This window comes from Vanellus vanellus, assembly GCF_965231255.1.
Source record: "Vanellus vanellus genome assembly, chromosome: 6".
Lineage (NCBI taxonomy): Eukaryota > Metazoa > Chordata > Aves > Charadriiformes > Charadriidae > Vanellus > Vanellus vanellus.
In genome coordinates, this window is record NC_138911.1 from 65,566,126 (window position 1) to 65,580,705 (window position 14,580).

The window sequence follows — 14,580 nt, forward strand, 5'->3', positions numbered from 1 at the left end:
TTACAAGCTGCTGTTTTCCCAGAAGATGATGACAAAAAGCCTCATTAGAACATCCCTGTTTTATAGTGACAGGTTTTATTGCATTGCCAGCTGTGAATCTAAAAAAAAAAAAAAAAAAGACACCCCCCCCAAAAAAAACTCCTATAAAGGTTCCTAAAAACCCTGTTTTCTTTTGTTATCATCAAAAAATAGCAACATGGCACTTCCATACGTTTGTGAATACCCACAATTCTATTTTTAAAAAAAATAGAAGGTAAAGAAAAGTGATTTTTGTCTTAGCTTCAAAAATAATGTAAAGAAACATTTAAGAACAAGATATTTCAATGATCAGAGAGATATATACAATGTGGTAGATTTGAGTCCAGTCCTGCAAATACATGTTCATGAATGCAGACTTGAGAACCTGTTGATTCTGAGTAAGTGTAATTAAAGACTGGCAGGATCAGGCTCTTAGCTTCACCTATTATAAGCTTTTCCACAATCTGTGCTAGGCTAAAAAGTATAGATACAGTATATACTCTGTATACTGATATATATAAAAGGTCTTTTACAGCTCTAACCCTGTTATTGCTAGGCTAAAAATTAACATTTGGAACAAATTACATGAATCATAAAGGATAAAATTGAGACGCAGCTTCTGATGACTGAATTTCCACTTGAGCCATTTTAAACTGGGTACACTGTAGCCATTTGCGGAGCACAGATGAGCTATTGTTCATTTGTCCCGACCCCTGCAACATCCTTAGGCTGTGATGGTTGACATTGCTCTGGATGGCTTGGAGGCGTAGTTGGAGTCCAGCAGATAAATGCTGTTGAAATAATGCAAGACGTTTACTTTCTTTCCTTTAATACATACATTAATACAGCACTGTGAAAGGTACTGCTTGCTGGTCCGGCAAAGTTCTGCCGCTGCCCTCATGTCACATTTCCTTCTTCTGCATCCTGCATTATAGTGTTGCCATGAAAGGCAAATGTGCTTACAGAAACAACTCCCTACTGAGACCAGCTCCCATGCTTTTATTCTCATTACCAAAATTCTCTCGACTGGCAAACCACACTGATCCACCTTGCTCTCTCTTACAAACTGGGCCAGCTGGCACAGTTCTACCCAAACAAGCAGGCTCACAGTATCTGCTATAAAATCGAAACCCATCTTTTGAATCAAGAATCCCAACCCTGATTTGCCAGGGGACTCTCAAGCCCCAGACATCAAGAAAACCACAGCTCGGGGAACAACAAATCTCAGTAAAGAGGGAGGAAAGGCCCTACTCCGGGACCTGGTTCAAGGAAAGTGTTTCAGAAGGGAAAGGGAGAGCAGCACTGATTACAGTACAAGTATTTTAGGTGACGGTGCTCTCTGCATGCTCACACCTGAAACCTTCAGTGCTGGGCCATCCAGCGCATCTCTATGAATATAGATCATTGTAGTGTATCCAGACTGGAGACCACATCTAGTGATCTTATTTCCAGAATTTACAGAAATGTATAACACTAAGAATAAAAGGATAAGATACTAGAAACAACTAACCTTTAGATTTGACTGTATCATTGGCAACCACATTGGTATGAGCTGTAAGAAGAGAGGTATATTTTGTTATTATACAAGTGACTGTAAACATGCTGCAGTTACTGTGAGACAGAGAAGGATGTGTCTAACACATTTAGCTGTCCAAATGGACATAGCCGGAACCACAACTCTGAAAATGTGATTATTTTTAAACGATGCATGTGTTTTGGGACAGGTAACTCTCAGAGGTAAAGAAGCCAGCTTCCCGTGTTTGTAGCTTGATGAATCACCAGGAGCAATTACTGATATCCTGTTTAAGGCAATGATGAGAGTACAGAGTAAAAATTTGTTAAAGGAAATCAACCCTTATTTTCCTTGTGAGGGTGTTGCTGTATGTGGAGGTGAGCAACACTGGAATAAATACAGTAAACATTCTGCATGGTGAGGTATGCATCAAGAACTGAAAAAACACACAGCAGAAGTTCCTAATAATAGGCCAGATATTTAAACAGTAACCAGCATTTTATAAGCCTCTAGTCACATCAGCGCTTCCCTGCAGAATGTGACCTGTAGGCATGGGAGCACAGGTAAAACCTCTAACTATCCACAAGGGCAAGGCGAGGAGGGCTGTGAATCTGTCACCCGTGATTGGATTGATATGTATTTCAGTCTCCTGCTCTTCAGAAAACTTTCATTTCTGAGTAAGTATAACATGACAAGCTTATGGAAGACAGAGGGGCATTTCTAGCAAAAGTATTCATGTTCTCCAATATTAATTTAACCACTGAGGTTACTGTTCTAAGATGTTCCTCCAAATGGCATTAAAATTTGCAATTTGCCAATTATGCTACCAGGAGCTGCAAGTTAAACCTAATCACTATTGACAACATTAGATAAAGTGCTGTTTGCCTTGTGCAAGGAATGATAATTGTTTCAATTTCAGTGCTGTTTCGCTGGACAATCATATGCCGCTCTGTCAGGACTGATTACTTAGTCTACCACATGAAGAAGCATATTCAAATCTCAGCATTTACAGATAGGTGCATGTCAAAACAGCCGGAATGCAGCCAGATGCAGCAGACGTGTGAGTTCTATACATCCTTCTGTGGGCTCTCACGCTAATGAAGGGCTTAATAAGATTCAGTGACCAGAGGTCCTGATGTATTTTTGGGACAGGAGGGAACAGGTAAGCATACTGAGAAGCCATGCTCCATGTCCCACTGCCATCAATAAAATGTCACTGAAGATTTCATCCAGCATTAATGAAGTTCCTATGGAGCTAGCCAGCGGTGACAGGACTGGTGTCAGAAGTACGTCAAGCAAGGAGAGAAGCCAGGCAGAAAACTCAGGATACCCCTCTGCATCTGAACCAATTCACTGGACATCTTTTACAGTCAGCTGAGAGAATCAATTCTCACATCCAGTTCATCTTGTCCCAAGGCAGGTGTCTAAAATAGATCAACATGAATCATGTCCAAAAATACCTGTTTAGCTCCACTGACTCTAAAGGGCGCTCACGGAAACTAGCTCATATTGATATCTACACTGTAGAGGTCTAAGGTTAGATACAGATCATTGTCCTCCAGCGCCACTTTGGTCTTCCAGGGTTTGGACACATTTAGGGAAAAAAAAACATTCGGCTGCAGGCACAAGCAAGCAAACCTCCCGCTCCTACAGCTGCCAGTCAGATAAATGAGACAAGACGACATTTTTATTGAAGCACTTAAGTTTTATTACCTAATCCTCAGCCAGCCTTTTCTTCACAAAGGAAGACTACCTAGAGCTAGTTAGAAAGAACAGCTGGAAGAACAGACTGCTGTCAGACACTGTCAATTTTTTTGGAGTTTATAGTTTCAACAGAATTATGTTGGTTCCAGTGCAAGTTTTGATAGACACCAGGCTGGAGAACAGGTTGGTCACTGTGCTTTTCTGGCTCCCCAGCTCTGCTGCCTGCCCAGTTCTCTAGAAGTCTACCCAGCCGCCACTGGAGCTGCCTAAAACCTCTGGGTCTCTGGAAGAAACAGTTTCCCAGCTCCTTTGACAAAGAAAAACAGGAGGAAAGCTGAACACTTTCAGCCCTCCTAAAACAGAATGCTTCTCCTTAGAGGACAATATAATTAATTAAATATATATACGTGGGTATGTGTGCATCTGTGTAAATGTGTCTATAGATATATCTATATCTATCTCACTCCAACTTAGAAAGAAGAATAAATACATAATGGTTGAAATGTTTTCACAGGAAAGAAACTTTGTTTTCCTCACCAGATTGATAAAGATAGTCTAACATCAGATCCAAAAAATATCCTCTGAGAATACAGGGAATGGTTCAAAGACTATAGGAAGCAATCAAGACATGTTTCAATGCTATCAGTGTGAGCTTAATAGCAAAGGCCAACACAGTACCAGGAGGAGGAAACCTCACAGCACCAACGCAAGGAGGGTAAAGAGTGCTTATCTCAGGCATAAAGACACCTCTTCTTTCAGTGAAGGACAGCTGAATTGTTTATGCCTTCTCCTTCTCTCTTGTTTTAGGACATATTTTCCCCTTACTTGTCATACAGAAAATGGCCACCTAAGATAGCTATCCCATAAACCGCCTGTCACCATGTGACATGCTCCACCATCTCCTTGTGGTGCATTAAAAGTATGTGTGTGTTTGAATCATGCAATGACTTCGTTAAAAAATGAAGTTTTTGCAGCCCCGGATTCCTCAGGTGGAATAAAAGACATTGCAGTAAGTATAATTATATGAATGACAAAGTTTCAGGAGTTATCAGTGCTTCTGTGCTCAGTTCCAAGAAGAACTCACTGAGAATTATTGATTTTGTTGAATGAATCTGAGTGTTAAAAATGATCTGTTTTAAAAAAAAAAAAAAAAAAATCTTTCACTACACTATGTCCTTTCCTTCAGTGAAAACTAAACCTTGTTTAAAAGGCTTATATCTAAAATAAAGGGGAAAAAAGCTTTCAAGCACAATGTAAAATTGTTTCATTATCAAAGGCAGCACAATAAAAGATTGTCTAGAATAAACCAAGCTGGCAAAAAACTGCTCAGTCAACTAATATTCAATGAATTGTCATCCTTGCAGACTTCTAAAGTAGGAGTAACAAAATTCAGATCTTCCTCACAGCCACTGAAGGAGAGACAGTCTCAAAGTTGATCTTTTTTAAATTACAGAGATGCCACTCACTTACTGGTTCCTGTGTGAATAGGCTTTACACTTCTGCCTCTTTGAAAGATTTCAGACATACATCAAGTCCTTCCCCAAAACACGACACTTACTTTTCAGATCGACAGTAAGTATTTTTACAATTAGTTAGTTTTAAAAAAAAAAAAATTAGTAACCTGGGACTACAAATCCTATAACACTTATGTATGTATATTGTTCCTGCAGGATTTCACTTTAGCGCCAAGTAAAGGGGATTTGGTCACCCAGATTCTTCTCTTCCATCTCCTATCCACTGAACACAAAAGAAATCTTAGCACCTTCAGTCTGAATTTCACAGGTTTATGAGCTTAATTTTGTCGTAACAACAATGTCCTTTTAATGTGATTTAGCATATTATTGATATCAACTTTGAAATATAACCCCCTGAAAGCATTCATTTGAATTGTGACAGGAATTGGGCCCTAAAGACTTCTCTTTTCACAGCTTTAAAGCCATTCTTCATCCTTGTCAAATCCTGGACATCCTGGACTGGCTGAAAGAGAAGCCCATATGTCTTCCAGGGACAGCCACGATCACTTTAACATCCCATAGTGACAGGTTTCCGTAGTGAATCAAGTCATTACTGACTATAAATCTGTATTTTCACAATGAGTGTGAACATTTTCATGCCAGTTGACATTAAGACCTTCATTTTTAACTACTTTATTTTCAATTCCTGCTTGACCATAAAAGACTGGAGTTAAACAACAGTCAGAAGTTACCTTTATGGCAACAGAAGAACTATATAAACCAACATATTTCAGTTAGATTCATAGTGTGTTTAACGACTTTATTGATGTTTTATGTGAAAATTGCCTTCAGAATAATGCAATGGGTAACCATGTAAAAAAAAGCTAGTAAAATCGATGTATGCTTGTTAGACTACCCCAATCCTTTGGGAATCTGTTCTGAAAACACTGCGGTGACCCACGGGAGACTGACCACTGATTTCCAAATAAGAATTTTACATGAATGGAGCATGCAGGATTTGATTCTCTAACCAAAGAGTACCCCATTACACATGCTAGGGGAAAAAGATTCACTGTCAAATAATATTTGACTAAGTCAGACACTTCGGCATATAATAACAAGAAAACCACTATGGCACAAAGTTTTTGTTATCAATCTAAAAGAATGTGAGGATCAGAACAGTGAGCTGATCCGCAAAGGTCCTAAGATGATTAAAAGTTACAGAATTGCTGAAAATACAGACAGTACCTAGAGGTTCTCAGTCAGTGACACCAATTGAGTCTATTGGAGAAATAAGGCTATTGAAACAATGGAAGGAGAAAGGAGATCAGAAGTTCATTTAAAAAAAAAAAAAAAACAACACACAGGAGAACTTGGATTTGAGATTATGGTCTGGTTTTACTTCTCACCACAGATTTTATTTTTTGTTATGCTCTACCTTATGAAGTTTAACAAGGCCAAGTGCAAGGTCCTGCATGTAGATTGGGGAAATCCCATGCACAAATACATGCTGGGTGGAGAATGGATTTGAGAACAGCCCTGAGAAGGACCTGGGGGTGCTGGTTGATGAGACACTCAACATGAGCCGACAATGTGTGCTCGCAACCCAGAAGGCCAACTGTATCCTAGGCTGCATCAAAAGAAGCATGGCCAGCAGGGCAAGGGAGGTGACTGCCCCTCTACTCCACTCTCGTGAGATCCCACCTGGAATGATGTGTCCAGCTCTGGAGCCCCCAACGTAAGAAGGACACGGACCTGTTGGCATAGGTCCAGAGAAGGGCCACAAAGATGATCAGAGGGCTAGAGCACCTCTCCGATGAAGACAGGCTAAGGGAGTTGGGGTTGTTCAGCCTGGAGAAGAGAAGACTCCAGGGAAACCTTGTAGCAGCCTTCCAGTATCTGAAGAAGGCCTACAAGAAGGCTGGAGAGGGACTTTTTACAAGGGCATGTAGTGATAGGATGAGGGGGAATGGCTTCAAACTGGAAGAGAGGAGATTTAGATTAGATATTGGAAAAAAAAAAAATTCACTATGAGGATGGTGAGGCACTAGAACAAACTGCCCAGAGAAGTTATGGAGACCCCATCCCTGGAGGTGTTCAAGGCCAGGTTAGATGGGGCTTTGAGCAACTTGGTTTAATGGAAGGTGTCCCTGCCCATGGCAGAGGGATTGGAACTAGATGATCTTCAAGGTCCCTTCCAACCTAAACCATTCTATAAATCTATGATTTCTGCATTAGCATTCAATCTCCGCTTCTTCGACTTTCTTTTTTTGAGTGGAAGGGGAAGCAGAGGACAGTATGCCTAGAAATCACAACAGACAGTCAACATCATTGACTAAATATTCATGGTGTGGTATGCCTACCTTTACAAAGATAGTAGAGTTGCATTCCTGTAAAGCCTCCATTAAGCTAATCACATGCAGGCACACCATTTCCACCATCTTGAAAACAAACAAACAAAAAAAATTAAGCATAAAAACAAATCAGTGTTCAGCATAACAGTGCTGTAAGCTAAGCCAACAGGCTGTAAAAAAGATCTTCCTGTATTTGCTTGGCAGTTATACTGAATCACTAGATGTGCATTTATTAAGCACTGACATATAAGATTAAATATTACATGAGCACATAAGGGACATTTTTCTTTATTTAGTTTTCCCCCGATGCGGCAACACCTATCTGCTAAATATATAATAAATAAATGCTTGATGTATTTTAATTCGTATCACACATCAAAATAAGTTGCCTTCAGCTTTGTTCTTTTCAGACATCATAAATCCTTTTACGTGCCTTTGCTGTGTAGTTCTCATCAATCAGTGTGTCAGAAATTGGTATTTTTATTTACTGAATCTTTGAAAATTAACATACCCACAAAAAACCCCTTCTTTTACTCCCATCAAAAGACAATTTATTGTTCTGAACTGGCAGCTAGTCCATAATTCTCACATTTCGTACCATGAATTTTGACAGATGCAAATATCAATTATTTGGTAGCAGACAGCATTTTATGTTTTATATTGTGTAAATTCATAGGTACAAGACAAATACCCTGAGCCAGCAGTATTTACAGTGCCTGTCTGAACTATGTGTAAATTCCCCTCGATAATAATAAACTTAGCTTTTATGTAGTGCTTTCCATCTTCAAAGTGCTTTACAAACACTAACTAATTAACCTCACAACACCCCTGTGAGATGGGCAAGTATTATCTACATTTCACAGAGTAATAGCTGAGGCAGAGAGTTTAATGACTTGCACTAAAGCCATATAATGAGATACTTTCAGAATAAGGATTGGAACTTGGGACTTCCAGGTCATATTCTTGTCCTAAGGCTTGACAAGAAGACTGTGTCTGACTAAACAACTGGCTAGTTAGAAGCGTTATGCACATTTCCCTTTTGTTCAAATGGAGCTTCATGAACTACTGCTCCCACCAGTGGCTTGTCAACCAGAGAGACCTCACTAGATGTCAGAGGCTAAAATATCATTTAAAGACAGATTTAGGTAGTCCTAGCATAAGATGGACAAGACACAGAGGAACAGCAACTGGTTCAAAGACACTCCAGTGCAACCCCTGCAATTATAATTGCAAGGGCAAAGGTCCATACCTGCCTGGGGTAGATGTTTCACATGGGGAAAGGGGAATTACATAAAAAACCAGCAGGTCCCCATTTTAAAAAAGAAAAAAAAAAAAAAACCAAACCACAGAGAAACAAAGAATGAAAAACCCAAACCTTAAGAGTACCTGACTCAGAGGACGGGGCCATGTATAGTCTTCCTCACTCGTAGCTAGTGTTGGGTTCTCCAGTGCCAGAGCTACTAGTTACCATCTCAGTTAAAGTCAGAGTTTTGATAAGTCAAGACAGACTTGTCATGACTTTCTGGGAACTACAATACATCTTGCCCATCAGAAACAAGCTCTCAACCCTAAGCCTGCAGGCACTGAGAATCATTACTCAATGGGAAGCAAAGGCAGCACCTATGAGAAGGCTGCTGGAACCCCTCTGGGTTCTTATTGTACAAAGCTGCTCCAACAGCAATGAGTAGTTGAGATAACTTTTTAAGCATTTATTTATTTCCAAAGAAATGGTCTGGACAATCTCTGGACAGAGTGGACATTCCCCTTTCAAACCTTACCTCTAAAGATTCCTCATTTGAGTCATTCATTACTTAAAATGTTTCCAGAGATATTTATGTACCTTATTTTTGACAAGTAACCAATGGGTTTTGAGTAGTCAAGTATCGGTGCTTGTGTATTTTTTTTACCGTCACGTGGTAAAAAAAAAAAAAAAAAAAAAAAAGATTCAAATGGTATTCATACAATTATCCTAAAACACTTAGTTGCCCCTGTAAGGCAGAATCAGATGAAACAATAGGACCAAGGCAGGAAGATATATAAAATGAGACCTGCTGCAGGGAGCCCTTAATCCAACAAGCAGCAACTCTAGCTCTTGATTCTCTTTCAGGCACATCCTGGCTAGATCCTGTTTCAGGTCCACTGCGAGTTTAAACCACTACTAATTAGCTTTCCTTTTAATTTCTCAAAAGCATCAAAGTTGCTTCAGGACATTATTCATAGTCTGATGTATTTCACTGAAACAAAGCCAAGCCTTCTGAGTTTAATCTGTCCTAAACCTGTACAAAACACCTGACTCACCACTTTGTTATGGGCCATTAGCTGTAGGATGCTAGGTGTCACTCGGCTCCAGAACTCCAGGGCTGTAAGGATTGCTGTAAAGCTAAATTCGTTCTGATTCTGGACTGTCGGAGCTACTGCTGTTTGTTCACAATACACTGTCCAGAGCTGAGCAAATATAAATGCATGGAAGAGGGAACACATGTGTAGAACAGATGTCTGTAGAAACAGATAATAGAGGAAAATGTTTATTCAAATAAGCGTATTGGGACACAGTGCAGAGGCTTTCGTCAAAGCACTCCTGTCATGCACCCCACTGCGCAGTCTTGCCCCTCACTTTCTCCTGTTTCCCTCCCATTAGGAACTACTAAGTCAAGCACACCTGATAAAATCTTCTCCATGTTTAAAAACTGGTTTTATATTTACAGACTAAAAACTGCATTTGCAAACACACAGTCTCATACAATCTTAGCGTATGCCGTTATGGTCAGTGCCTTTAAAGAGAAGGTTAGTTTTGCAGAACAGCTACTCCAGACTAGTTCTGAGACTTCCTTGATGGGAAACTCCAGCGCAACCTGTGGAAGGCCTGGAGGCTCTGGCATTTATGACACCATTTAAGAAATTCTGCCAGGGTAAGTCATTCAGATTCTGATCATCTGGAAGCAAGGCTATCGTACAAAATACATGATCTTACATCTGTTCTGTTAACCTGTCATCCATTTCTACCTTGCTGGGACAGAACTGCTCCGAGTCAAGGAAAGTAAGTTTTGAAAAGCTAACAGAGAATTCATTTTTCATACTTAAGCATGGCTCTTTACTAATATGTGTTATAAATGACAGTGCCTGAGCCTCCAGGAGTGCTGGCCATGAACTACTTCATTACGAGAAAGATGCTTTTGGTCAGAGATGTTTTCTTGCAAGTGCAACAGTGATTCATGCTCCGTGGTAGCATGACTGCACCAAACATTGCAATGGTTGCTTGGTAACCGGGAAGAGGTATTTGAAAGAGAGAAAAAAAAAAAAAAAAACAAAAAAACTAAAGAAATGAATGGGAAGCACCAGTTTCTTGGCTGGGAGAGGGGAAAGAAAGGGGGATTTTACGTGCAAGATAAATGTGTAATCATAATGCTTCTGCTGCTAATAAAAACCTGGCTGGTGTCAAAGTGTGCTGCTATTTCTGTGTTAAACTACTGTCAAAAATGGCTTATGATTTGCAATACTCTTTTTGTCCAGAGCACCTTGAGGAAAAATGTTATGCTTGAACCATCACTGTTTGTAATTAACTTTAGATCATAACATTATTTATAAGCTATCCAATTCTACTATACAACTAGAATAAATAACTTTGAGAGATCTGCTACAGATCTCTCACTGCTAAAGCTTCAATTTGTAACCCAGTTTTTCCTTCCTCAGTCCTGTGCTGAGATATTTTGAAGCAGTTGAATCTCAAACTTAATTGTAGTGGTTTCACGAGTTTGCTATGCACAAAGAGGCAGCTATGCAAGCAAAACTACTTACTTTCCCTAGATCCAGGTTTTAATAAGGTTTTATCCCTCATTTTTAGTATGAAGAAATAAGTTACTGTTAGCAATAAGGCCAATATATAACACATCTTCACTTAAAACACAGAATCCCTTACCTTTGATTGCTCTGGAAACCCAATCAGAATAACAATAAGGTGGTCAGCAATTTGTGAACCCGCATCCAGTGGAATAGGCATGCAAGATGATGGAGAATTTGGACAGACAACATTGTGTGTCAGAGACCCCAGAAGCAGCCACGACAGCAAACGAATGTGTGAGACACATTCTATGAACTCTTTGGGCCTGTCAAGAAAGAGTGGATTTCACAATGATGCCAAGTTTTCTGTTTTTCCCAAAATATGGAGTCTCCCTACGCACACTAGGCAGACGCAGTCTCAAGTGTGCTGGAGGCACAGATCGTTGGTACAGCTTATGGGGAGACTAGAATTACACAGAACTTAGTGGACTTGATGTACCATTAACAAGTCCAAGAGAATATATTTGGCGGGTCTAAGAAACAGTCTCTATAAAAGGCTAAAACACTCACAGATTCATTGGTTCCATACACAGTGATTTTTTTGCACAGAAATCATCAGATGGGAAGAGTTACCCAAGTGGAAATTCTCCTCTCAGCTCCCCTGGACAGCACACGGCTGTCAGGGCGACAGTGGGAAATTCTTCATTCCCCAGCGAGCTCCGAGGCAGGCACCATGCCTTACTTCCACTGTGTTCCACTTCCCCATCAGTAAAGTGGAGTTAATTTCTCTTTTCCTTAGCCTCTCCTTGGACATTTGGACTGCATGCTTTTGAGGGCAGGGGCTATGCTTTTTTGTGACACTTAAGTATTCATCCACCATCTAGTGCAATGTCTAATTGTAAAGCAATGTGCTTCTAGCATCTAGAAGGGGATAACACTTTTCTGGTGTCATCTTGTCTGTCCACTTGCTGCTACCAAGTTCAGATTACATACTCATTTGAATTCATAGGCACAGGAAAAAAATAATTGTTTTTTGATCAATAAATCTCTACTTACTAGGCCACTCTCACTACTGTTTTTAATTTCTAATTTGATGTCATTGTCAAGGACTCAGCACCAAAGAAGCATTCCATTAATTATTTTTTTTCAATAGACTCCGATATGAGGCTCTTCCTCAAGTACCTATAGGGTCTTAAAGGAATTCATTACCTTCGACTGAGAACACACAGCCCTTTTTTTTTTTACTTGTAAGAAGCTAAAGCGCAAGGAGGTAACAACTCCTTATTTCCCAAACTAGGTATGCTCTATATGAAAGTACACGCAGATGTATCTACATGGAGCCTAAGCAGGTTAGTCCCCAGAATCCTGAGGCAGGCAGTCTGGGACAAAAATACAGGTTTGTTGAAACACAGTCCAATCGTCTACACTCAAAACATTTCGTTTGTTGTCACTGTAAGACAAGGAACAGTATCTCCCTTCTTTTTGAAGACAAAACACTGCAGATTAGTATTTCTCACGGTGAAAAAGGATAAAAAACATGTCTTGAAGAGCAGATTTCTCTCATCTAACTTTATCTGGTTAAAGTTAGTATTTTTATCATCATAACAATAGGCTTACACTTACACTTCTTGCTCATTTGTACTCCATAATTCCAAAGAACATTTCCCATTGTATTCTCTGTAATTCCCAATGTATTTTCCGCAATTCTAGGACTAATCAAGTATCTGTGTGCTTTTTACTGTCTGTAACTAGATCAAGAATCAAGTTAGTTTCCAGGGTAACTCCAGTCAAGCCAATGGAGTTACCTCCACTGTCCCTTTGGCATATACTTTAAACATTGCATTGATTAACCCTTCCGTTAAGGATCAGGGAGCTGCTGACCAGCTATTTCAATGTCCCACGGCCACCATTCCCTACTGCAGGTCTTATCTATGGAATCTGGCAATAAACACAGAATTTTGTGAAGATTTCTAAATCATTTTAGCATTCCTTTTTGCAGAAAAGCATTCTCACCCTTGTTGCATTGCAGAAGGAGGATGGTAAAGCCAAGGCAAGTATCGGATCACAGCTTTGTTGTCTCTGTGGTTTCCCCGTGTGATTTCCATAGCAGCAATCTGAGCTAAACCAACTTTTAGGTGTCCACCAAACGTGTCTTCATGCAGTGGCTGAGAACACGTCTTCATGTGACTCTGCAAGGCAAAGATCTGATTTCCTACCCGAAAAGAGTATTTCGTTTGAACAATGTTATTCGAAGCAACAGCGTATTCCGTTTCATTTCCCTTGAGTTCCTTTCTCAGGGTCTCTAACTGTGTGTACAGAACTACAGAACAAAACTCAGAAATAGATTTTTAAAAATTCTCCAGTCCCTATATTAGTGACAGCTTTATGATGCCAATCTTTCCACAGAGGGCCACATTTTCAAGAGCCCACACAAAATATGAATTGTGCAAAAGGTATAGGCACCTTTTGTATCAGCAAACGTAACAGCTGATGAATACAAGTTCGCGGTTGCGCATCCAGACAGCTTAGGTGAAGATGAAAGAATCTAATCATTTAACAAGATAGCATCTGGGCAGGAAATGCCTCCCCTGTGCAATATGCCATCTACACGTACAGAAATAGGCTGTCACTCATTCACCGGCAATATGACTATGTTGTACTATTCAGCTGCTACAAATGCCTTTAAGCCCTGGAAATAAAAGGGCTAAATCTTTTACCAAGAAACATGCAAATATTTATGCCTGGAAAGATAATTTATTATCCTGCTTTGTCAGCTCTAAGGAATGTTTCACTGGTGCTTCTTGAGATACTTCTGTATTTCTAATTAAGCTAACTTTGCATTACCTTCTGTTACCAGACTAACAGAACACACGCTGAGTCTATTTGCTTGCTTAAAGGAGAGCCATATGCTTTGCACAAGAAAACCCATGTCATCAATTATTAAATTATTACAACAGGATAAAAATCAGAGGACCAATAATATTTTATAACAGATAAGTATCTGACCCCAGCAACTTACACTCTCAAAAATCACTTAGTTGAAGTCTCTTTCAAGAGGAAAAAAAGCAATATACCAGCATGAATATCTAATGATTTTGTTACAGAGCCAGGTAAAAAGGATAGACAGGTATGCAGGCAGATACATTATACTTCTTCAAATATGATGGAATTTTCTAAATAAAACCTAGCTGAGCTTTACCAATTAAAATGTTATTCCAAAGGGAAAAAAAGAGAATAAACGTAAGAGAAACAATAAACTGGAATGTGATTATATTAAGAATTAACATTTATACCTTTTTAATAATGCAGTAGTTGCTAATATGCAGGACTGAAAATAATTAACCTCTTTCAAAGAAACTATTCTCAGACACGCAAAATAAGACATTGGAAATGAATAAGTGAACAGAAATAGTTAGTTGTTTAATTTCTGCAGATAGTAGACATTTCAAAATTTGAAAACCAGTATTAAACTTTTGTTGTTGGGATTGTTACTGGTCATAGAAATCATACAGCATTCTTTGTGTTATTCTGGTAGTTCAGATGCTGTTGATAATACATACTTGTAGTAAGAAATTGTACAACTGGACAATCTTAGGACTCCCTTCCTAGGAACACCTCTGTTAATAAAACCCAAGCAACATAAGTAAACACATTAAATGATCTTACAAGAACGTGAATCTAGATGTTGTGAATTTGTTTAAAGTTCTGACTGTTTTTAAACTTAGAAATACTTAGAATTTTTTTCCCCAATTATGTTGGA

General features: G+C 39.3%; 1 protein-coding gene across 3 annotated transcripts in view; it reads right to left on the minus strand.

Moving 5' to 3' along the window:
* Positions 1-608: 608 nt before the first annotated feature.
* Positions 609-14,580, minus strand: part of UNC79 (unc-79 homolog, NALCN channel complex subunit) — a gene marked incomplete at both ends in the record, with an annotated part of 113,553 nt that continues 99,581 nt past the window's right edge. For all 3 annotated transcript variants that reach the window (XM_082484735.1, XM_082484734.1, XM_082484736.1), the window contains 6 exons: positions 609-809; positions 1,529-1,570; positions 7,053-7,130; positions 9,342-9,539; positions 10,960-11,146; positions 12,834-13,009. In XM_082484735.1, the coding sequence (XP_082340861.1) occupies positions 609-809; positions 1,529-1,570; positions 7,053-7,130; positions 9,342-9,539; positions 10,960-11,146; positions 12,834-13,009 (882 nt within the window). The remainder of the gene's footprint in view (positions 810-1,528; positions 1,571-7,052; positions 7,131-9,341; positions 9,540-10,959; positions 11,147-12,833; positions 13,010-14,580) is intronic.